The sequence below is a fragment of the Nicotiana sylvestris genome, chromosome 6 (genome assembly GCF_000393655.2).
Source record: "Nicotiana sylvestris chromosome 6, ASM39365v2, whole genome shotgun sequence".
Taxonomy (NCBI): domain Eukaryota; kingdom Viridiplantae; phylum Streptophyta; class Magnoliopsida; order Solanales; family Solanaceae; genus Nicotiana; species Nicotiana sylvestris.
The window spans coordinates 161,450,597-161,475,662 of NC_091062.1; the positions used below are offsets into that span (position 1 = coordinate 161,450,597).

Here is a 25,066-nt window from a genome sequence, read left to right on the forward strand (position 1 = left end):
TAGGTACTGCATTTATTTGTTGTTGCATTAGAGTTAGAATTGAGATAAATGTTGATTTCTTCAATTGTGAGTTTTCATGAACCTTTTAAATTCCAACTTTACATCTTCTCTTTCCTCTGCCAAATAGATGTATTATTTTTGCAATATTAGACTTGCTGTGCTTTCTCAGGATAACAAGTTTCTATAATATTTTTACAATAGTGGACTTGCTATGCCTTTTCATGATAACATATTTCTCTGAATATAAAAATTATGAGCTTTTATGATCCTTTTCAATTCTAACTTTATCTTACAGTGTTGGAATTGCTTTGTATTTTCAGGAATAACGTGTTTCTCTATATATACTCAATTGCTAAATTTGAATAAGATACATTCAGATCGAAAGAGAAAAAAGCTCTCTTTTGAGGTTAAGGACCGAGATGATGACAATCAATCTCCTTTAATATATGTTGCTAATTAATACTTCTATTTTATATGGAAAGTTTATATTGTTGGAGTTTAAATACGAATACTTTTATTACCTTTATACTGTATCATTGTTTTTTCTTTTAATTTATATATTAGATTTACCTTCATAATTACACCTTTTTATCTTCTACTCTTTATAATACCCTTAACGCTTCCATACTTTAATCTCAATAACTCCCAAATATTGAAGTTTTCTACTGTTTAATCAGTTTTGGAATATAAAGATAGAGGGTTGAGTTGTTCTGATATAGTTAAAAGGAACTAAACAATTGGGGGAGTTTTTCGGGAGGGCCAAAACTTTTTTTTTTACAGATTTTTTTTAAATTTTTATTGATATTGTAGTGTATTATTGTTAATGTGAAATTAGTTATATGTAGCGTATATAATTAATTAGAAAAATATTTATATTTGTGATTTAATCTACCTTTAAAATTAATTTTTGTATGCATATATGAAAGTTATTCTTCTACAAAAAAAAATCAATGAAGTATTTAAAAAAAATTATAATGACCGGCTAAGCGCGGATAATATCACTAGTAGAATAGATAATTGACTGTGCTTCTAACTGCATATGTGTATGTGTGACATGTGCCACATCCAAGCCGTAGTGTTTTTACAAGAAATCAAGGAGAATAACAATATTATCATGAATTTGACACAGAGATGCACAACAATTCAAATGTTAAACAAGTCGGTAAAAGTTTGGTGGGAATCATCAGCTTGCCAAATGCCAACTAAGATCACTGAATATCAGTGGCGGATGTACATGGACACTTATGGGTGTTTGAGCACCCATTACTTTTAACCAGATTTAGTAAATTTACATAGGTAAATATAAAAATAGTTAGATAATATAGAGTGAGCATCCACAGCTAATTTTTTTTTTTCGAATTTTTTATCGGCGAGCACCCATCACTTTAAAATTCTGGATCCGTCACTGCTGAATATTTGTATCCTATTTGAAATTAATGTCAGAATTGAAATAAGAATTACCTCATTTTCACATTCCTCCTACCAATAAATTGACACCAATGATTAATCTTTAAATTGGAATAGACGTATATGCCAACAATCAACCATTTGAGTATCTTTAGATGAAAAACCTAACAACATTCATTACTCTAATTAGAGTTAGACAATAAATTCCTTACTTTAAACAAGATGAAAAATCAAACAAAATTAACTTAATTGTATGATTATCAATGAACAAAGATGTGTAAATAATTAATTATGATGATACCTGATTGTAGCAGAGAAAGAGGGATCAAAAGACTTCATATCCACATCGAACTTTAGAAGGAAATCTTATCTTAATTTTAAATAATAGATCGTTTGTAGCCGATCTCGTCCCAAGTCGCAACTTTTTTTTCCCGTGTATTTGATGGTATTTTTTTATATTTCTTTTGTCTTTTTCTGTCAATAAGATATATATTTTATTGTTTCGTACCATTTTTACCATGGCTTGAAACCAAAAAATCGAACCGAACATGAATAAACCAAATTGAACCGAAGTTATTATGGTTCGGTTTTGGTTATTAAAATCACAAATCGAAAATCGAATAAACCGAATCGAACTTTTACAAAATCGAACCGAACCGGCCGCGCCCACCCCTAGTTGGCGGAGACCAGAAATGCTTACTTTTGACAAACTTAAAGGACCAAAACTATTTAGGAGTATATTTAAGGGATTATTTTAAACCAACCCAAAAATACAAGGGACCATGTTCGTCATTTTCTCTCGATTTTTGACTTCTAAAGAAAAAAAAAAGTACATTTACATATTTTACAAAAAAGAAAAGGAAAATGTTACCCTTGTTGTAAAACCTATAGTTAATGTGGATGTCCACTACTCCCATTATTTTTACCCATGATGTAAATAACCTCCCATTACCCATTACTATTATGATTGTAACTCTCACACCTCCATAACCTCTCCCCATGAACCCATGATCTCAATTGTAAATGTCATGTTTAAGACAATCATTTTCTAACCCTTATATGTAATAATAGTATAAATAGAGGCATAAAATGTGAGATGGAATACACTCGAACACTTGATGAAATAAGAAAGTTATTTCTTCTTCTCGTATTCTACTTATCTTCTTGTTTTATATTGTTACTTTGAGCTACCTTTTTTAATAAACCTCGTCGTTCATTCAAGAGAGGTACATGATAATTTAAATAAATAATTCTTTATTCTTATACTAAAATTGCTGAATATAATTTTTCTCAAGAATTTAAAAAGACGAAAGAGAGGCGATAAAAATGTAAGCAAACGTGTCCAAAAGGGTGGTTGTGGTTATGGTGGACTTGTTGTGCCCCACAATTTGGACAGATGTCTGAAACAGATAAGAGTATGATTTGACTGATAAACTTGGATATGAAATGCTGGAAAGAGAAAAATTAGAACTGAAGGTGAGAGCGAGGACATGAACCTCCTCTGGAGATTGGTATCCCCAAACTTTGGTCCGCAATTTGCGAAAAGGTCACTCAAATCTGTAAAATTCCCATTTGGGTCCTCCTCAAATTCTCTGGTACATGGCATTCACGTCTTTCATTGCCCAGTAAGTAAGTGTTCGTTCATATGTGTATGCACAGTGCACTACCAGCATACATAAACAAGATTAACTTATTTGTCTTATATAATAGGACCACTGATTCGGAGATTGAGACGAGAATTGAATTCGTTTTTGTGAATAGGATGAAGTAGGAATCGTAGCAAAGCTATCAGATTGCATAGCATCAAGGGGTGGAAATATTCTTAATGCAGATGTTTTTGTTCCAGAAGACAAGAATGTCTTTTACTCAAGAAGGTATTTTCTCTTAAAAATTTGATAGTGTATAGCACAGCTGGATTTTGTTTTAGGAAAATAAAGTTATCCATCCCCATCCTTTATTCATCCTAACTGGATTCTGATATAGGAAAATTGAAGAGTTCATAAGATTTGTCAGTTGCATAGTGTCATGCTTGGACATTCTCGTACATTTTTTACTTAATTCTTCTTCTATAAGAATTTTATTTTTGCAATTATGGTTGATTACAATGAGCTTTATTAAGTATGCTTACAAAGAACAACGAGGAAAAAATATTGAATATTCTGCAGTGACTTCTTCTTCTGATTGTTCTATCAATAAGAGGAAATCGGTATAGCACTGCTGTATTACTGGTGAATCAACATTTGGTTAGGTCGTAGTAACATGAGCAGTAACAGAGGTACCTATAGCGGATAAGGATGTTAAAGGACCATTCTGTCGACGCGTTATATAATCTTGCAGCTACCAGCTTCTGTTGGTAGAGAGTGATTTTGAGAATCAATTTACTTAGCATGCTTGGAAACTGGAGAGAGCCAAACATTTCAAAGACAATATTATATTTATCTGGGTGGTCAAATGAGTACTAACTTTGAGCAATCCCATCTGAGTTACATCTATGTTTTTACTTTTGAGTACCAGTATAAAATCAGCTTACTTTTGGCCAAACTTCTATAATCAGCTTATTTTGATAGTGCTTTTCGAAAAAAAGTACTTCACCACAAAAAGAAAAAAACACTTCTTGCCAAAAATAAGCTTGGCCAAACATGCTATTAGCATGAATAAAGAATTTATCTTTTTTTACAATTTCGACTATGATTCTTTTAGTCTTTTTTGGATGGTTTTGCTCAAAATTTAACCACAATAGGCATATCCTTTTCGGATGGTTGGTGCTCTTTTATTTTTGTTTTCCTTTTCCAGGTAAATCATAAGAAGAATACAAACTAAATTGTTTCAATTACAGTGAGTTTGCTTTTGACCCTGCTAAATGGCCCCGAGGGCAAATGGATGAGGACTTTTTTAAGCTATCAAAGATGTTCAATGCAATGAAGTCTGTTGTTCGGGTTCCTGAAATAGATCCCAAATATAAGATCGCAGTTCTTGCTTCAAAGCAGGTTCTGATCCCAAAACTGGTCAACAGCTTGATTTCCGTGTTATGCTGAAAACCTTTCTTACTAGTATTTTAATGCAAAAACTGTCATCATCTTGGTGCAGGATCACTGTCTTGTAGATTTGTTGCACAGGTGGCAGAATGGTAGGCTTCCTGTTGATATAACTTCTGTAATAAGGTTAAGCATATGCAATTTCTTCATTATACTATTTATTTGCTATTCAAAGATTCAATTATAATGTAAGATACTTACAAAATACTCCCTCCGTTTCAATTTATGTGAACCTATTTCCTTTTTGGTCCGTGCCAAAAAGAATGACCCCTTTCCTTATTTGGAAACAATTTACTTTTATGCAATGATTTATAGCCACACAAAATATATGTGCCTCATTTTACACCACAAGTTCAAAAGTCTTCTCTCTTTTCTTAAACTCCGTGCCCAGTCAAATGGGTTCACATAAATTGAAACGGAGGGAGTATTAGTTATCATATAAAATGTATTTCTTTGTTTAACAGCAACCACGATCGAGGTCAAGATGCTCATGTGATTCGGTTACTTGAAAGGCATGGAATTCCATACTATTATTTGCCAACAACTATGGGGACGAAAAGAGAAGTAGAGATCTTGAAATTAGTTCACGATACTGATTTTTTGGTACTTGCTAGATACATGCAGGTAATCAAAATTCTGGGACATTGAATTCTTACTTGTGCTTTCTCTTGAGTATATCAAAAGATGTTCTGAGGGCGACAGAGGCGTTCTTTTTTACATGACTTGTTTTTTTGTTACTTATATTAGATGGTTAAATTAAATGATTTAAACTGGTTGTTACAATTTGCATGATTCATCATAAAACTCCTACTAAATCTTTCAATTCCCACCTTAAGTTGCTTTTGTAATTAAAGGTTGCACTTGTTATACAGGTATTCTCTGCAGAGTTCATAGAAAGTTATGGGAAGGATATCATTAATATTCACCATGGCCTTTTGCCATCATTCAAGGGAGGGAGTCCATCTAAGCAGGTTCAGTTTCCAGACTCCTTTTATTTGAATGATCATTTTCCACTCCTCTGTGACGGTTTACAAACTTGAGGCTTTTTATCTGTTTGATCTTTTGAATAGGCTTTTGAGGCTGGTGTTAAGTTGATCGGTGCAACAAGTCACTATGTTAGTGAAGGACTCGATGCAGGTCCCATCATCGAGCAAATGGTTAGTATTCTTATGTCTAACCATGCAATGTATTTAATATTTGTAAGGTTTTTTATGTGCATTGGAACTCCAAAAATTAGTTTTAGGATTCAACCTGCATGTTCAATCTTTAACAGCTTATCATTCTATGGTTGCAGTCCTACCTAGCTTTTCTCTTTCTTTGGATTCTGTTTTGTAAAGTTGAAAGCATGCCTTCAATCATATTTTATGTAGCATTACTTCGTAAACTTATTAACTCACTTTTTCTTTTTACCTTTTTTGGAAAACGAATTATCTGTAAAACAAAGATAAGCTCTCATAAATGAGCAGCAACTTAAACGTTTTAATTTTTGGTTGAAAGTCTTATGGAGCAATAAGTTACAATTTGGTTGTGTGGTATTAGAGAAAATACATTAATCTTAATACGAAAACATGGTCATCCAAACACATTCGTTTTTCAAAAAATTCTTGTTCAAAAATATTTTCACAAAGCTGTCCAAATGCCACATGTGTGTGCGCGCGGGGGGTGCGTGCATGCATGTGTGTGTGTGTTCATTGGCCTAATGCTGCTTCATGTTCTTGATTGTTTCAATGCATTTCGTTTACTTGCATCCTCTTGAGTCTTGGCCTTGGGTTTGATATTTTGACTTTAAATCCACGAACTTTTCTGTAGAATATACAAAGGTAGACCGAGAGATTGGTTCTTTTGAAGGAATAGCAAGGAATTAGTAAGAGGATAATGCATTGTTAAGTTCATAATATTCAAATCTATATACTAGTGTTGCCTTACCATCTTAGCAAATCGGCCCCTAAGAGATCCATGTATCATGTGAGAAACTAATCGATAATCATCTGCTAAAGGTTGACCATCATTTTATGAATTCAGCTTCCGGCTTTTACAGAACCTTTCTTCTTTCAGGTTGAAAGAGTTTCCCATAGAGATAATTTGCGGAGCTTTATTCAGAAGTCTGAGGATCTTGAGAAACAGTGTTTAGCAAAAGCAATTAAATCCTACTGCGAGTTGCGCGTTTTACCATATGAAAAAGACAAAACTGTTGTATTTTGAGTATAACCCAAGTGGGAATTTGGGAATGGGGACACCATAAATCTTTGTACATTTAGTCTGTTATACAGGGAAATATGGATATTAGTGTTGTGACTTTAGTATATTGTACACACACTATCTAGAAAAGAAAAGAGTTGACTGGTTTATACCAATACTACATGAGCAAAGAACTGTTCAAGAAAAAGAGAGAAAATGACAGGTTTCCTCCAATTCATCTTATCATTAAACTTGCTTCAAAGCTTTCAATGGGTGTAGAATTTTCTAAACTATGTGTTGCTTGAAAAGTCAGTGGGTTGAAATTTTCTTTCCAGTTTGTTTCCTTATCGTCCTTTGTCTCCTCTTCTTTCTTTCTTCTTCTTCTTCTTCCCTTTTCTCCCTTTTCGCCTTTTCTTGAGCCAAGGGTCTATCAGAAACAACCTCTCTACCTCGCCAGGTACGGGTAAGGTCTGCGTACACACTACCTTTCCCAAACCCCACTTGTGAAACTATACTAGGTATGTTGTTGTTGTTGTTTCTTTCTTATGTTGCCACTATTATTTTAGAGTTATTTAGCTTTGTCTAAATTAATGTACACATGCATACGCAGGGGCGGATCCACAGTGTAAATCGAGGTTCATGTGAATCCGTGGTCCTCTAAAAATATCAAATATATTATTTACATAATTTGCGAAAAATGACTTATTATTACTTGATTGCACCCATGGTCAAAAGAGACAAAGTGGTTAAGTGATTTTGGCCCCTTATTCCTTGCTAACTCAAGGTCATGGGATCAAATCCCTTCAAAATTTCTGCTTTAATTTTTATTCTTACGCCTTTCTTTTCCTTTTTTTTTTCTTTTTTTATTTACAGCAACACGTCCTTTTATTTTAGTTTTCCTGAAGTGTTCCTGTTCTATTCCTTCTTTCTTTGAGTCAACGCATCCCCTTTCCTTAATGATACTATTATGGATCATTTTCAAAGCATGAAAGCTAAACACATGATATATTTTTGTGATAATAAAATTAACTATTTTTTATTTGTAAGTTGTTATGGCAACAAAATTTTATATTATCAAACTAAATATAAAATCAATGGTGACCCCATGTTCTTGAAATCCTGAATCTGCGTGTGTGCATAGGCGTTAGATACCCTTAGTCTTCAAAAGAAACCAAAACATGATATTTCATTGGAAACAAACTTGTTGCATAGCATAATATACAAAGCTTAAATTAAAAATCAACATTGCATTTGAAAACACACAAAGAAACATTGAAGAACTGTTCTCTTCTTTTAAGCATAGTCTTCTGAGGTAGGAAGTGGGGTGTGGCATCCAATAAAGACATCTCCATAAATAAACCCAGCCAATCCTCCACCAATGAGTGGGCCGGCCCAATAGATCCAGTTCTGGGAAAAGTCTCCTGCAACCACAGCTGGCCCAAATGATCGAGCTGGGTTCATTGACCCGCCACTGAATGGACCAGCTGCCAAAATGTTGGCCCCGACAATGAACCCAATTGCAATGGGGGCAATGGTTCCAAGGGAACCCTTTTTGGGGTCTGCTGCTGTTGCATAAACAGTGTACACCAGTGCAAAGGTTATGATTATCTCCATCACCACTCCTTGGAAACCATTGAGCCCAGCAGCAACTCCATGGGTTGGAACAGCCTGCCAAAAACAAACATATGAGGCCCAACTCCAATCACAAATAGACGGTCCGATTCATTATTTATTTTTGTTGCAGAGATATACGTAAAATATATACTGATTATACACTGTTATACATGAATTATACATATAAGGGGTTGTATTGATGGATATATTACCGCTTAGGTTGATTTTAGGTAAAGCTGTTTTATTTATTAAAGTTGTAAATTTTTTTAAAAGACATATAATATGAATTGAAAATGATAGTAGTACATACCAATCCATTAGTAACGTATTTGAGGAGGAGGCAAGCAACTGTAGAGCCAAGTAATTGGGCAATCCAGTAGAAGAATCCAGTCAAGATGGTGATGTTTCCACCAACAGCCAATCCCAAAGTGACAGCTGGATTCAAATGACCACCTGAAATATTGGCTGCTATGGAAACCCCAACAAACAATGCAAATGCATGAGCCACAGCTACTGCTACTAGACCAGCTGGGTCTAGAGCTGCATCTGCTGTCAATTTATCTGCAAAATCACCCCACAAAGCAAAATAAAGGTTAATTACCGAGTCTTGACGTAACTGTAAAAGTTATGTTGTTTTTCGGGCATGGATTGAGAAAACGGCCTCTAGTAAAATGTATGGTAAAATTGTGTATGATAGAGCTAGTTTGGTCTTTCTCTAGACTCTGTGGCCTGTGCATAACGAATCAACGGAACCTTAGTGCACCTCGATGCTATTTTTACTATATAATGCTAAAGCCAATAAAAATAATTCATGTCAAAAAAGTTTAATTAGAGAAGTGTTACTTACTGTAAGCTATAGCAGATCCAACACCAGCAAATACAAAGAGAAGAGTAGCAATAAACTCAGCTACATAGGCCTTCAATGACCCAACACTAAAAGAGTCACCAATGCTACCAAAGGCAATCTTCACCATTTTTAGTTCTCACTAGAAAAATAAAATGCCCCTAAAGAAGCTCAATTTAAGTTCTTAAAAGGGTTTTGCTTAAAATGTGATGCTTCTCCAAGTTTCATATAACCTGTCTTTATATATCCATAGGGTCTTACCAAAAATAACACATTTTACAACTTTAACAATAAATGAGGAAAAAAATAACACATTTGTGTTAGGTTTTGCCGACCATGGGACCTTATTTGAGTGGACTAGGACAAATGATTGGCGCCGTCCCACCGCCCTTTGGCTTTTTATGATTTATATTTCACATTAATGGTTAGTTTAATGGAAACGACTAATTAAGTTATATTACATTGTAACGGACATTCAAGAAATGAGTTTAAAACTTTGTTTAGATAAGCTTAACTAATATGCAAGATTTAAAAAGTGATAATTTTTTAAGATGAAAAAAAGAGAAGGAAAAGAAAAGGTAAGCTCCACTAGAGTTATAATAGTAGATGTCTGATGTCAAGAACAATTTCCTTCTTGTTTAGAATAACTATAATGACGTTCCAACACATAGAGGAATCATTATAATGTTGATGCTGATGATAATGATAATTAAGATTATATATAATGCGGTTGTGTTTGGTATGGTGTAAAATATTTAACAAATTGTGCTCTTTCGCTAATTTTTTTTATAATTATATGATATCCGGTATAATCCAACTAATTCAAATTCATATTGTGTATTCCACATTAAAGAGCGAAGCATTCTCTACTAAAAGTTTTTTTATTTTCAAATTTTGAGCTTGAAACCTTTGATTAAGATCTTCTCCACATCCCTTGGTTTTACAAATTATTTTCTACTTTTTGATTGTTTTAAATTGTTGTGAATATTTCCTAAAGGAAAATTGATTGGAAGAAAATGACTAAGCTTCATGGTACCAATATTTTTAACCTACATGGGAACATTATATTCAACTCTGTCTACTCAAAGTTATTACCGAAGTATCTAGATGCTACATTCTCACATCCGCTAATAGTACAAGTCACATATCTTAATATCCGAATATATGTAAAAAAAAAAATGATATAGAAAATATTACTACCTACAAGCTGACAAAATTTTTCAAATAAATATATCGCATCAAACGCATTCTAAAAGTATGCCACAAATTCAAAAGGGAAAAAGGTCAAATTTGTCCCTTTACTTTGGTAAATTGTTCACGTTTATCCTCGTTTTACTTTGAGTCCAAATATGTCTTTACCGTTAACAAAGTAGATAAAATCAACCCCACCCTAACAGATCTCCATTGTAACAGGCCTCTCACTTAAACTACCAACTGGACAAGGTCAACCCAAATTCTAAGGAAAAATTGCACGGGGCGCCCTATTTGGTCGCCCCCATTTAACCTATACCCATTTTTTTTTAAAACTTTTAACTTGTACCCACTTTTTAAATAACTTCAGCCCCCTTTCTCCTCCTCCTTCTCCTCCTCCTCCTCCTCCTCCTCCTCCTTCTTCTTCCTCTTCTGCTGCTGCTGCTGCTGCTGTTGATGCTGCTATGGAACTTCAGTTATAAAAGTTTGTATAGACATATCTAGTTCAATGATAAGATGAAAATTTTCTTACACTATTGTATTCCAGTCAAGAAATACGAATGGATTTGCAAGTGGTCATTGTTTGGCACCATGTCCTTTTTCACCCTTAACTTTAGGCTGAATTGAAAGCAATTCACCAGAAATTTAGCATCTTGTCCATGACAAGGAAACACCAAGTTACTTGTATAGTTGTATGCAATAAGAAATAAAATGTCCACTGCTTATATAGTGCTGAAGTTTTTACAAATGAACCAAATAACTTCAGCTCTAGAGCTGAAGTTCGACAGTTACAAAACAAAAACTTCAGCTCTAGAGCTGAAGTTTGTCAGTTACAAAAATAAAAACTTCAGCTCGCTAGTTACAAAAACAAAAACTTCAGCTCACTAGTTACAAAAACAAAAACTTCAGCTTTAGAGCTGAAGTTCGCCAGTTACAAAACAAAAACTCGCTAATTAAAAAAACAAAAACTTCAGCTACTATGCTTAAGTTCAACAATTACAAACAAAAACTTCAGCACACTTGGTTCAACACACTTGCTACTTCAGGCCTGTCTACTAGAATGCTGAAGTTTTGCGTGATTGCCTTTGCTACTTCAGCCCCGTATGCTGAAGTTATGCAAAAAATCGGGTACACTTGCAATTTATTTTGCAAAGCGGGCACAAATTAAAACGTGACACAAAAAGCGGGTATAGATGCAAATATCTCAAATTCTAATGACCCGTACCCATTTCCTTGACCCAACTATCACAAATGAATAGGTAGAATCTGAAATTAAGGGGACTAAAAGGAACAAATAAATTGGTAAAATCTGGAAGTAAGATGACTAAAAGGATGGATTTTATTTTTGGTAAAATTGGCTAACGAAATGGATGATTTAGTTAAATCAATTTTTTTTAGAAACCGCTGAGGAACGAATAGGTCGTCGAATCAGTGCAGTCGAAGAAATCGCAAGACTCACCGCCTGATGATTGCTCACTCCCCTTCGATCTTCCACGGCTGAGCCACCGACGTCGCCGCCATCGACCGATAATCTTGAAAAGGCTCATGCCCAAGAGATCCTCATCTGCTTGGATGTTGATTTTTCAAGTCAATTTTTGTACCAAAATCGTGAAAAGACTTAATCTTGAACTGGAATTTTCTTATTTTCTCTAATCCGTTTTACAGATTGGGAGTATTCAAAGTTAATTACGAGTAAAAATCTAAAACCCCATGAGTAAAATAAACCCAAAAGATCCCCATTTGCTTGGAAGTTGACTCTTCAAGACTTCCTTTGTACGAAAATCTTGAAATGATCCAATCTTGAAGTGAGGCTTTGTTTTCTTAGTCTTTTGAGATCAATTTTTACTGATTTGGAAGAGTATGGGTGAAGAATCCAAACTTCAAATTCATAGTAAAGAGGAAGTTCAAGAAAGTGAGTAAAATAATGGATCAGTTGTATGGTGTGTGCTCCAATCAGCTGGTTTAAAAGCTTGTTGTGGAGTTGCATTGGATTTTGTGTTTGTTGTTGTGATTGTATATGTTGTGTTCGGTGTTGTAATTGTATATGGTGTGATTCATATTGGGATTTTGAGGGATTCAGCAGAGATCAAGTTGATCTCAGAGTTTGATATCTAGAATTTTAAGTTGGATAGTTGGATCAAAGAAATGGGCATGGGTCATTAGAATTTGGGTTGATCATTGTCCATCAGTTTAAGTCAGGGGTTCCATTGCCACGGTAGAGATCTATTAGGGTTGAGAGTGATTTTATCTACTTTATTAATAATGGGACATATTTGGATGCAAAGTAGAACGGAGATAAACGTAAACAATTTACTAAAGTATAGGAACAAATTTTACCTTTTTCCCAATTCAAAACTATGTGTGGTTTTTGTGCTAGTGTTTGGGGAGAGGGAAAAAAAAAGAGTTGCAAATTTTTATTTGTAAAATTTTGCAAGAACAAAAAGTTACTTTACATTTTTGCAAGAAATTATCGCAAATTGAACTCCCCAATGATGTTTTATATTACATATTAATGGTTTATGGAGACGACTAATTAAGGTATACTATTACATTGTAATGGACATTCGAGAAATGAATTTTAAACGTTGTTTAGATAAGCTTAACTAACACAGCATTTTAAAAGTGATAATCTATTAGAGGAACAAAAAGAAAAAGAGTAGAAGAAAAGGTAAACTCCAATAAAGTAGATGTCTGATGTCATGAGCAAAAAAGAAACTATTTCCTCTTTAAAATAACTAAAATGACGTTCCAAGACGCAAGAGAATTATTATAATGTTTATGCTGATGATAATGATAATTAATTGAATTACAATAAGGGGTATGCTTGGAATTTTCAACGAATAGTTACTCTTTTTAATAAGTCATTCTCTACTATTTGATCATCTTAAACAGTTGAAAATGATCCAAAAAACAAAATAGACACCAATTGGGAGAAAACAACATACTACTGAAAAAAACTCTCAAAACGTACCACCCTCACGTTTTATCCGCACTGTCGGCTAAAACTATAAGTCGCATATTCTAATTTTCAACTAAGTATCAAAAAAATTAACATAAAATCAATACAGGATAGTTTTTAAAACTAAGACTTGATATTGATAGAACTATTACGTTATACCAATTTCTCATTGTAACCAGGTGTTTACACCAATACAATAATAACATGACATGTGTCTTCTGCATGTATACTCTTTTATCGCCTAAATGTGGTTAATTAATATGCACTTTCACCTTATTTATCATTTAACTATAGTAAAGTACATTGGTGTGGTGTAAACAAATGGGTGCAAGTAACTTATTCACACCAAACCACTAGATACATGATATATGTTTGCATATACATTTCTTTAACCTAATCATGGGTCAACACAATATCACCCTATTAAATTACTTAACCATAATAAGTTAATATGATTTAGTATAAACATCCGGTATCTATCTACAACGCTATCATCAGATGGTAGGATGCCTAGCGTGATATTTCGTGCGTACATTTATTCAAGAGATAGAAATTGGGAAGAGAAGTTTCCACTTCCTGGCTGTAAAGTTAAGCAGAACATGTCCAAATGAACTAGTCCTTACAGAATGAAGAAATGTTCTACCCCAAATAGGTTAGGTTATAAATGACTTCTTTATCTAGTTGAATAAAAATTGCAGGAATAATTTCGAAATTATCAAAAGTTTGCATTTTACAGGTTCACACCAGTAGCCTGGATATATGATTTACTTAAGCTAGGGAGTTGGAATGTCAGATTATTTTGATGCATGTTAGAACACATACAATAATAATATACATTTCACAGACTGATGCAAGTGGCCAGCGCCCAATATACTCACCACTATGACATTGTTTCCCATATAAAAATCACAGAAATACTCTATTTTATACAAGCGATAGCTTTTGATACTCGTTCAGTGTTGGCTTCCTTGTATTCCTTCTAGCACAATGAGTCATTGACTAAATAGCATTAACGTATAGGTGCATGTTTACACCTGAGCAGATTCATTTAACAATGGAGTCAAGAAGGAATAGGCACGAGTGTACCAATTAATTAGCTAATCTTGGTAGGGTGTGTTACATGTTGATATCCCTTTGAATAAGATGAAATTGATTTCAATATCAAATGAGAAGTAAACAACAGAATACAACGTAAACAGAGGTAACTGCACAGAATAGGATGCATATAAATGGAGATCAAAGTTCTTTTTCTTCTTTGTTCTATACATATCTTACAAAAATATATATTAACAGTTGTAGCACATCAGCATCAGCTTTCTGAAAAAATAGCAGTGAACCGAAAAACAAATTTAGACAATTGACTCAAGTGCTGCTGTGGCTTCAGCCCCTCAAGTCCTGCCAAAAGAAGGCAGTCGCAACTAATTCTAGGGGACAATGTCAATTCTATAACACTTCCCCGAGTAACTCATAGTCGGATTAACTCAGCCTCTTCTAATACAAAGATTCTCTAGGCTTCTGACTTGACTCCATTTCGAGCAAGGTCTGAAATTGCAGGGAGTATACTCTCTCTCTCTCTCTCTACCCTCCTCCCAACATAAATACTAGGCTTTGTCTATGGCACAGTTCGAATCCATGATGTGCATTTAATCAATACATCACGTGCTGCATCCTTACCATTGAACCAATGCCACGGGTCCTCTTTAAATACAATAACATCTCCTGTCAAACTTCCTCTACTGAAATTTCTCTGAGCTCTTCTCCTCAAGGTCCTTGCTATTGTTTATGTACCTATATTGTGACTCCGGCAGAGTTGGATTCCTTCCTGAAATATGATCGTTGTATCTGTTTATGACATTTGAATGATTGAATGGTGTCTTACAGATACACGAGGATGGAAATTCATGAAACTCTCCACGCCCTGGTCTCATTTCCTCAGGTTCTCCCATGAATCCTCTTTGGCATGATTTGACCTTTCCGGAGAATGTCTCCCAGTCCATCTTATTTTGAGCCATGAACAAAGTGCTGAGTCTTTTGGCATTTGGTCTGATGGTCCTCTTGTGCCCCATGTACCTCCTTTGGCATGATGAAGAAAGAAAACATTAGAATGGTGAAACAAGAAGATAGGAACATGAATAGAAATTATTTGTAATGAAGTTTCAATGTACAAAATTTCTGAGTTGCAACTATCTATCTAAACGATGTTGAAATTGAACACTTACTTCCAGTATTAACCTACTTCCAAAGAAATAAGCTAGAGTTTAAATCACAACTAATCTGAAAGTTCTAGAATCAGCAAACTTAATCTCCACATTAGTTACTAAGTTTAAAAGTCATAGAACTCTCAGACAAAGTTTAGGCTACCAAATTTAAATTCCTGATTTTTTTTCAATTGACACGATAAATAGAAACAATTCCGTTTTGGTTTACGACATAAACTCTTGAAGCAAATAACTAATTATTAACTGATTCAGCATGATTTTTTCCAACATGATTTCGTTCTATCATTTTGTGACATAGTGGCCACTAAATTTGCTCAATTTTCTTAACCGTGGACCGATAGCACAATGTGCTTTAATCTTGATTCCCTTTTCCGTTTTGCTTAGATTAGACAAACTTAGTTCAACGAAGTAGACACATGTACCATGCTAAGCACAAAAAACAGGTGTCCTCTGAACAAAGTGTTTAATTAGATATGTAAGTGTGCAGAAAAGGAAAAGCAGAAAAGAAGAGCCTCACCTACTACCAGCAAGGATCTTAGCCATGTTCCCATTATTGTTAGTGACAAAGACATCACTTTCATCACATACAATGTAGTCAATTGCTGCAAGACGAGAAGAATAAGGAAGAAAAGGTTTCAGCTCATCACCAGCAACCATCTCTTTGGTATAAAAGTTTGGAAACAGCTCTTTTAGAGTCTGGAGAGTTTTTTCTCCACCATATATTTCACCAGATGCAACATAAAGGTATGTGTCATTTTTGAAGCCAAGCGCCCGCAGCATAAGCCCAACTTCGTGGGGTGTTAAGGGACATCTTCCTCGAGTTCGCTCTTCATCAGGGCTCAGGCCCTGAAGCCACAAGTTGAATAGAACTGTGTTATCAAAAAGTATGGAAAACCTTAATTTTGCGATAAGGTACACAGATCATACGAGGTCCAGTTGAATAAGGAAAAAACGAGGAAAGGAGGGTTTTTACTTTTTTGGGTTTGGAGAGAGGGGGTGGGGTTGGGTGGGTACCAGTCTGCACTGCACTCTTTTTAGAAAAAAATAAGATGACTTATGTTAAGCATATAAGACTAAGACCCACATTTAGTGGTGTTTGGACATTTCTTCTACAAATGCAAAAACAAAGATATGGTTGTAAAGTAATCATTCATTACTCCTGTAAAAACCATATTTCATCTTTCCAAGTTATTCCAGAAAAAGAAAGCATTTCAAATCTCAGTGTCCTCGAACCGTGCAATACTCAAATAGAATAATGAAGAGCTATGAGCCAGAAGACAGTTGTAAGTTCTATGACATGGCAATAGCTTGATAAACTCGAAGATCCCAGATTGACACAATAATAAACAAATAGGAATAGGCCACCCTTCCCCAATCTAGGGGAAACATAAAGATCTGGACTTTACATTTCTGAGAAGACTCTTTCTCCATAGGACCAACTTGTTAGTGATTTGACACTTTCAATTTCTTAATCAATAAAAAAAAATCCTTAATCTGATAAAGCAGAAGTAAAATTGCCTAAATTGCCAAGTAGTAAAGAACAAAGTCATAATTATTTAAGGAAAGAAATCCTACAGGTAAAGTGGCCCATCATTTTCTTATCTCACCCAATTCATATCTTTCCTTATCACCCCCGCCATAGTAGCACCCAGAAAATGCTAGCATATCAGGTTCAAACCTGAAATATATATATGTATCAGAGCAACACACGTTAAGTGCCAATGGAAAGCAAAAATGTGAAAGGAACTCTCTTGGATAACAGACATATATAACAACACACATTATTATTATTATTATTATTATTAAAATTATATTTATCTTTTTTACTTGCACTTTTATTTATTTCGATAATGATGATGATATGAGTTGAGCTAAATGAAAGAAATGAGGATTCATATTGCTGACCACAACTTGTTTGGGACTGAAGCGTAGTTGTTGTTATAGTGAAGGCATAACAGGTACAACTCGTAATCTAAACACACATCTAACACTTAGCTGACACAGATATTCAAGTACTATCAAGTCAGAAGGTCAAAACACCGTTTTGTCCTTTCAGCAAAAGAAAACATGGATCTTGCAGTTCATTTTATGTTTTTTTAAGTCTTTGTTACCAAACAACTAATTAGGATTTCTCTTAATCCCTTAATTGTCTATGATCCTTCCCCAGAGCATACAAACTTGATCTCAAGTCGATATGCAATTCTTAAGAATTATGAATATAAATGAAAGAATGCTTACGTGGTTTGAGCAAACAAATCTCCATATCATATTCGGCAGGAAACTATACAGCATTCAGAATTTCTCTTCTTCTTTTGGTAATGGAATAAGATTATTCAGAATATTACCCCACCAGATTAGGAAGGCAATCAGATTTTTCTCTAAGCTTCAAATGTAAAAGAATGGGGTTTTCCATTCATTCACTTAGGTATAAGGAGGTTTAGCCAATGCACCCCCTCCTTCCTATAATCACTTTTTTGGTTTCCGCTGCCACCTTAGGATGGATATGGAACTTTTAAAAACAAGACAGGATTTTGAAGGAAAAAAGAAAAAGAGAAAGGTTTACAGAATTCTCATGACAGACAGCTCCATCAGGAATTAGGAAGGTTTCCTTTTTAGGAAAATTGTATACTATATGACAAGACCCTCTTACTTGTAATCATGGGAAATATTTCGAATCCCTATGATTGTGTAATTAGAAGGAGGAATTGCTTTTCTTTCTTTTTTAGGATACTTGTAACTACTATTTAAACCACCACGCTGGAGGAATAATCAAGAAAGTCATTCCCACATTCTCCTCTTCATTCTTAACATAGTAACAAAGCAAGGCCCATCAGTATTCCTGGTTTATCCAATATTGGATACCCATGTTATACTGTTCTCACACCAAATGTCCAGTCATGGTCGTGCAGGAGAGTGTTACGTGTGTTACATTGATTAAGGTAATGGATGAATTGCAAACCTATTGACACTTCTGTGGGCTGAAACTCTAAGCTTCTTCTCACACAAGGGAGCCTTTGAAGGACCCCCTTTATCATCGAAGATTGGTTGACAAACATAATTATCTTACCGACCAGACATCTCATTGGCTGATAATGTTACTAATTCTCCAAACTCCTTGTGAATGTCACTGAAATACAGTAAATTCGCCTTCTAAGGTATACCAAATGTTCACCTGAATAGGGTCTGTTGTATGAGGATATGGAACATGCATATATCATTGGGTACTCTGATGCAGACCGGGCTGGATCTCCTTCAAAGAGATGATTTACTTCGGGGTATTGCGAAATCTAATAATATCTTTTTTAATTGGTATTCTGCGTCTGCACTTTATCTAACTACTACACCTTGCTTTTTTGCCTTTTGCTTTTCCAAGATAGATTTTCTTTTTGCTTTTCCGAGATATTATTTCTTGTTAGGTGTGCTTTTACAAAAAATCTAATATCTTGGGAAAGCAAAAAGCAAGATATAGTAGCTAGATCAAGTGCAGAGGCAGAAGACCGATCAACGACTTTGGCAACATGTGAGCTTATATGGCTAAAGCAACTTTTTGAAGAGTGAAGGTGTGGAGGAGATGCACCAAAGCAATAGCTCTGTGACAATCATGTTGCATACAAATTGTTTCAAACCCAGTATTTCATGATAGACCAAAGCATATAGAAGTATTCATTTCATTCAACAAAAGTTGAGTCAAAGAGCGTTGTGAGAGATTTTGTCAGCTCGAGTGATTTGTTACCAAGCAGACATTCTTACGAAGTCACTTCATGGCTCCAGAACTGAGTATATTTGCAACAAGTTAGGAGAATACAATATGCATACTCTAGCTTGCAGGGAGTGTTAAGAAATACAAATGTTTCCTTATTAGGAAAATTGCTAATACAGCAAGATCACATTCCTTGTAAATACAAGAAAAGTTTTGCATCCCTGCGATTGTGTATTTAGGAATAGAAATTAATTTCTTTCACTTTTAAGGATTACTTGTAAACACTATTTAAACCCCAACATGCTTTACGGAATAATTGAGAAATTCATTCCCAAATTCTTTCTTTACAAAACGCAAAATTCTCAAAGTTCCAGCATTAATTTTCAGTTCCACAATACTTTGCTTTGTAATATTGCTATGCAAAATTAAACAGATAGTAGCCTAAGGTTTGATTTCGAACACAGTAAGTCAAACAAACCTCAAATGAACTGCAATGAAACGTCTTGCCATCTTTCGCATACGCACTACAAGTTTCTGACCAAGATTCCTTATGGGCTTAGTGAATTTTAAGGCATGATAATTCACACGGCAACACAATTTTTGCAGCTCTTCATCAAGGTCATTAGCAAGCCGATAATCAAATTTTGTCAACTGAAGAACCTGCATACAATTTGGAGATCAAACATTAATAAAACATGAGCAGAAGCATCCACTTTCTACTATCAATTTTTGACTTGTATGCTCGATGAGCATAAATTCGTAAAATGTGTGTTCTTTCATCAACTGCTAAATTCCGCGTCTTGAAGTTGTTACTATAGACTGAAGGATAAGTGAAACAACGAAAGCTGCAGTGAGTTTTAAATAACATTTAAGAAATTGTGTGATGTCAATATGGTTCCTAGATGACCAGGTAGACCAATTGATACGGAATCATATCGAAAATACAGATATTGCAAAAATACGCGGGATCAAAAAGATAGAAGATTAGGGTTTAAAATAGGGAAAGATAAGAATCTAACTATGAACAAGTTAAACCCCTTGAATTTCCTATGATGAACACCAATCAATGACGAGCACGAATAAGAAACACGGATTAAGCAAAGTAAAGAATGAAATTCAAAGCCCCCTAGTAAAATATATTAACTAGAACAACGAATTAATATTCAAATACATAAGATAATCCAAGAGTATGAACATGAACTCATACAAGATTAACCTATGGGTGTTTAACTGGTGGGTCGGGCCGGGCCGGGTTGGGAAAAAAGGTGACCGGCCGGTTTCCAATCCAGGCCGGTTACGGGTTATTCAAAATCGGGTTTAACAGGTCCGGGTCCATCCAGGTAAAAAATGAACCGGAAGGGTTACAGATCCAAGTGGCCGGGCCGGGTTAGTGTTATTTTTTTTTGTATTTTGTATAACTATCGTAATTTATATTAATATAAAGTAAAAATATAAAACAAAAAAACAATCTTATAAAAATGGTATTTGACTAAAAGGATGCAAAGACTTTAAAATCTTTATATTTGAAATTTTGGATATTTCATTAAGCATTTAAGATAATAGAATACAATGAAGATGGAAAAAAATTGTTGTTATAATTTGCAAGTTCTTTTTTTATTCAAACTTACAAATTAACATTTACATTTAACCGCAACTAAATTAACGAAAAAAGAGTAAAACTAAATTTTCATTGCATAATAATACTTCAAATTAATCTAACAAACTAAAACATTAAGCATAAATACATCTAATAATTTTAAAATAACACAAATTGTCTCAAATCAACTTAAATACGAATTTCTGGAGGACACTCAAGACAACTCTTCATATGCCTCCTTAAACAGCCTGTGCCCACACACTTTAGACGAAGATTTAAAACTAGACCACAGTTCTTGCACTTTACGTTATGAACTTCTTCATTTTCTTCAGCCACCTCAAAGTGTTCCTAAACATATGAACACACTCTAGAAGTACGGGGCATGATTTAACTTGAATTGAGAATTTGAGTTTGAGAAATGAGAGATGAGTGAAAAAATGAAGAAGAGGGGGGTGTATTTATAGTTTTTTAAAGGGCTAAATTAGTAATTACTAAAAGTGTTATTTTTTTAAAAACATTGCCCAAAAAAGGACTACTCTTACAATCAACCCGTTGGGCAACGGTCATATGACATTAAAAAAAAATCAGATTTTTAGCCGTTAAACTGGTCCGGACCGGACCGGTTAACCGTTCAACAGTAATTTTTGTTGATCGGGTTTGACCGGTCTGGTTAACCGGATCTTTTTTGGTGAACGGACCAACTCCCCTAACCCGCCTAACCCAGCCCACCCGGCCCCCTAACTACCGGTCCGGGTTTCAACCAGTCTGGGCCAGTCCGGAAACAGGTCAACCCGGCCCGTTTGACAGGCTTAGATTAACCTAACATAGATAATCTAAGAAGTAAATAAAGAGAAAATAAAGATATCCTAAACCTCTCAAGGTTGTCTTTGTTTATCAATCTATCACAAGCTTTTTCCTCAAGATAAGTAAGGAACTATTTATACTAGAGTGTTAGTTACGCTAAATGACCAAAATACCCTTAAGCTAGTGAGGAAGCTATGTAGAGCCAAATTACAAAGCTAGCCCAAAATAGCCTAAATTGTTAATATAGCTATACTTGATCTTGACCCCTTTAAAGCACTCCAATGCTATGATGTTGACTTGAAAATCATCCTCGTCAAGCGCCCTAATCCGGCGTGTATCACCAATTGATAAGTATGATACACATTTATACAATGGATATGAGACTGAATCTATGAATGGGGAAAGTCGATTGATTGTTAAACATGTTCTCTAAGTTAGGTAAAGCAGATATTACATTCATTTTAATGGTCCCGGTAAATTTAACCACTCAATTTTGACTATTCCACTACCTCATTAACCAGGGGAACTAAAATATCTTCCATTTAAGCATGCCATTATCAAGACAGGCCTATATAAACATGACAAAATGTTATGATCATGTAAATTTATGACCTCAACATAATCCATCTGAAAGAGCTTTTAGAACAAGAGAAGTGCTCCAACCATACCATGATATAACTATGCCTAGAGAAAGGGTAGAAACAACAGTAGACTCCAGAACAATGGCTTCAATACATGGTTTATCTGTGCCACATTACATCTCTGAGATCGAGAATAGCTACGTCATATATGGGCTCCGTTAGATTCTAGAAACATAAAGATGTGTGCATCCTGAAACAGACCATAGTTTAGGATTTCTACAACTTGACTGCCTAAACAGCTCCCAGAAGAGTGACCACATTCCCTAAAGTTCACTTATAGTTTTTTTGGGAAATATGAGGTTACGGTTAGAAAACAGAAGCTAGTATAGGTGAGTAAGTGATTGAACAGATATGATAAAACACTGTATTAATTGTTCTGCTTTTTGTTTACTTACACGTCTCCTTAAAAGTACAGGCAATACTTGGTCTGAGTAATATTCAGGTTCTGATTTTCTTGGAACGCGCATGGTATATGGAGGTTTTTGCATTAACTTCATGACCTTCACTGGAACTCTTTTAACAATACTGACATCCTTTGCAAGGTATGAGATGAACCATTTAACATCAAAGATGTTGACAAAATCACTGCAGGTTAAAAGGATATCTTAGTAAAAAAAAAGAGTCAAACTGCTTCTGCTATTATGATCCACTATGAACTTATGCAATAGCCACACTCCCAAAAGTAACTTTAAAATGCCCACCAACCTACCATCCTTCCAAAATGAATGATGGTCCAACTCAGGTACAACTAAAGTGGCATTAAGAGTCCGTGCAACAACCACAGCATCAGTTATCTGGTAAGCACGAGATAGGTTCCAAAGGTTAGATTACTGAGATACAGAAATGAAATTAGCAAAAGCAAACTGTTTGAGAGAACTTATTAATACAAAGAAAACTGCTTGAGAGATGCCAAAGATTAGTGAATAAACTATATCAAGACAAGAACATTATACTTACTCCAGTCCTTTGTTGGTTGAGTCCTCCGCTAGTTGCAATAAGTAGATATCCATTTGAAGATCGCACACTCACAGCAGCTACATTTCATTTCGGAAACATTAGAGTCCAAGTTATTCTTACCAAAATTGAAGAGAGATACAGAAGCATATAAATGAACTTCAAACCTAAATAGACAGGAGAAAGACTTTAGGCGATTAAAACAATAACTAAGTGCAAGTGCTCGTCAAGTATATAAAATAAGCATGTTTTAACTCCAATTGTGTCAAATAACAAAAAAGCAGCAAAATCCAATGCAATGACCTGAACAATAATTTACTCACTTCTACACATCAACTACGATGCTAGATATGTCAATAAGGCTACTCTTTCTTTAAGATGATTGATGGGAAAGTGAAGATAAGAATAAGATTATTTTAAAAAATTACACTAGATCAGGCAACTTAGCAAATTTGCTTTTCATTGACTTTGTTTTCACCTTCTTGTTGGAAAGAAAATCAAATCAAGCAACAGATAGCAGGTGCAAGTAGCGTATATAGGGAAAAAATGAGAAAAGGCGTGGGAACTAAAAACCATCTAACTTAAAAGTAGGACGCTGGCCAGCCAACTCTCTTCACATATTTCCCATACCCAAATAGTAAAAAACAAAGACTATATATTTCTAGCGTGGAAGAACCAATTTGCTCTCCGACCTCTTGCTCCAAACATAGCACTCTACTTTTTTATAATTGTCTGGAGAATATATTATAACATTTTAGTTGAAATCATAATATAAGATGTAAATACCGATTTCCATAACTTGTTTAAGATGCCAAAAGTGTCCAGTGGAAAACCTCAAGCCTCACTTTCAGATTTTGACCAACCAAATAATGTTACCTAAAAACAATATGAGATCCGAGTAATAACATCATAAACAGTTAGGACACTGAGTATCTGACGAAAAGGGGTTACTTACAAGCAAAACGAGGGCCTCTCTCACTGCATCCAAAGTAAGATGTGGAATACCTTGACTTCCAAATATCGATTGGTGCACCTCCATCCTAAAATGTAGTATCAAATAACAGAAATGTGATGCTTCAAAACACCTGGATAGGCAAGCGAAAACTAATCTTTAACCTTCATAGCAGCTAGCTAGTGTTGCAGCCATAAGTTTCTGTTTTCCTATAAATTTAGTGCCAGATAGCAAAGGAACAGTGAAATTTATTATTGTCCCAACAGATAAAAAATCATTCGATCACTCACCAGCAAACTTATAACATGAGATTCTGAACTCTCCCTTTGTATTCTATCCAACCCAAAAGCAAAAAAGAGTTGAAACAAAAATCAAAATTTTGGGTACATTCTAAATTTGTCGAAACAAAAACATTTTGAGAAAAATATAAATACAATGAAAATGAAGCTAATTGACCATTTCTGTTTATGGGTACATTTAAGATTACCTGATTGTAGAACCAAGAAGGTTTGAGGAGTGAGTGAGAGTACCATTCAAGATTGGATGCCACGTGGCCAGTGAAGAGTGAAATCAAGCCTAAGGCAAACAACATGAACCCACAAAATTTGGTACATGAGATCAGTCGCCGCGAACAACAGCTAAACAAGAAATGCTGCTGCTTCTGGGGATTATTAGCCAATACCCACCCACAACTATACATCAAAAATTTCATATCTACATCTACTTGATTTTGATCTTCTGCTAATCTTTTTTTATTATATTACGACTATACTACAAACCACAATAGGAATGACAATGAATCAATCCCTCATATAATAAGAAGTTGCCACAAGCAGTGCCAGACTGGAGCTTTCTCAAATGTAGAGCTTTCTCATATACAGATGACACTAGTTATATGAGTAGCCTTTTTTGTTAGAGGGTTTGTTTAGAAAGCCGCTGGCTAATGTAAGTACTAGGTATTAATTACATAA

At 34.8% G+C, this 25,066-nt stretch overlaps 2 protein-coding genes and 1 pseudogene across 2 annotated transcripts; 1 reads left to right on the forward strand and 2 right to left on the reverse strand.

Annotated features, from left to right (window-relative positions):
• Positions 1-2,851: 2,851 nt before the first annotated feature.
• Positions 2,852-6,888, forward strand: LOC104211082 (formyltetrahydrofolate deformylase 1, mitochondrial-like). The gene is made up of 8 exons (XM_009760081.2): positions 2,852-3,032; positions 3,169-3,281; positions 4,244-4,394; positions 4,495-4,568; positions 4,907-5,066; positions 5,315-5,413; positions 5,513-5,599; positions 6,498-6,888. Exons 1-8 carry the CDS (start codon positions 2,898-2,900, stop codon positions 6,642-6,644), a joined length of 966 nt encoding a protein of 321 aa, XP_009758383.1. The 5' UTR covers positions 2,852-2,897; the 3' UTR covers positions 6,645-6,888.
• An 892-nt stretch (positions 6,889-7,780) lies between these two features.
• On the reverse strand, positions 7,781-9,301 carry LOC104211081 (probable aquaporin TIP-type RB7-18C). The gene is made up of 3 exons (XM_009760079.2): positions 9,082-9,301; positions 8,545-8,795; positions 7,781-8,288 (listed from the first exon to the last, which is right to left on the reverse strand). The coding sequence occupies exons 1-3, from the start codon at positions 9,206-9,208 to the stop codon at positions 7,914-7,916; spliced, it is 753 nt and encodes a 250-aa protein (XP_009758381.1). The 5' UTR covers positions 9,209-9,301; the 3' UTR covers positions 7,781-7,913.
• Positions 9,302-14,422: 5,121 nt separating this feature from the next.
• Positions 14,423-24,665, reverse strand: LOC104211080 (O-fucosyltransferase 29-like; annotated as a pseudogene).
• Between the last annotated feature and the right edge of the window lie 401 nt (positions 24,666-25,066).

Coding starts and splice junctions, on each gene's coding strand:
- LOC104211082 (XM_009760081.2), top strand. CDS start 2,898: ATGAACCTCCTCTGGAGATTGGTATCCCCAAACTTTGGTCCGCAATTT. Junction 3,282..4,243: donor AATGTCTTTTACTCAAGAAG/GTATTTTCTCTT, acceptor TTTCAATTACAG/TGAGTTTGCTTTTGACCCTG. Junction 4,395..4,494: donor CAGTTCTTGCTTCAAAGCAG/GTTCTGATCCCA, acceptor ATCTTGGTGCAG/GATCACTGTCTTGTAGATTT.
- LOC104211081 (XM_009760079.2), bottom strand. CDS start 9,208: ATGGTGAAGATTGCCTTTGGTAGCATTGGTGACTCTTTTAGTGTTGGG. Junction 8,796..9,081: donor TGGATCTGCTATAGCTTACA/GTAAGTAACACT, acceptor GTGATTTTGCAG/ATAAATTGACAGCAGATGCA. Junction 8,289..8,544: donor AATACGTTACTAATGGATTG/GTATGTACTACT, acceptor TGTTTTTGGCAG/GCTGTTCCAACCCATGGAGT.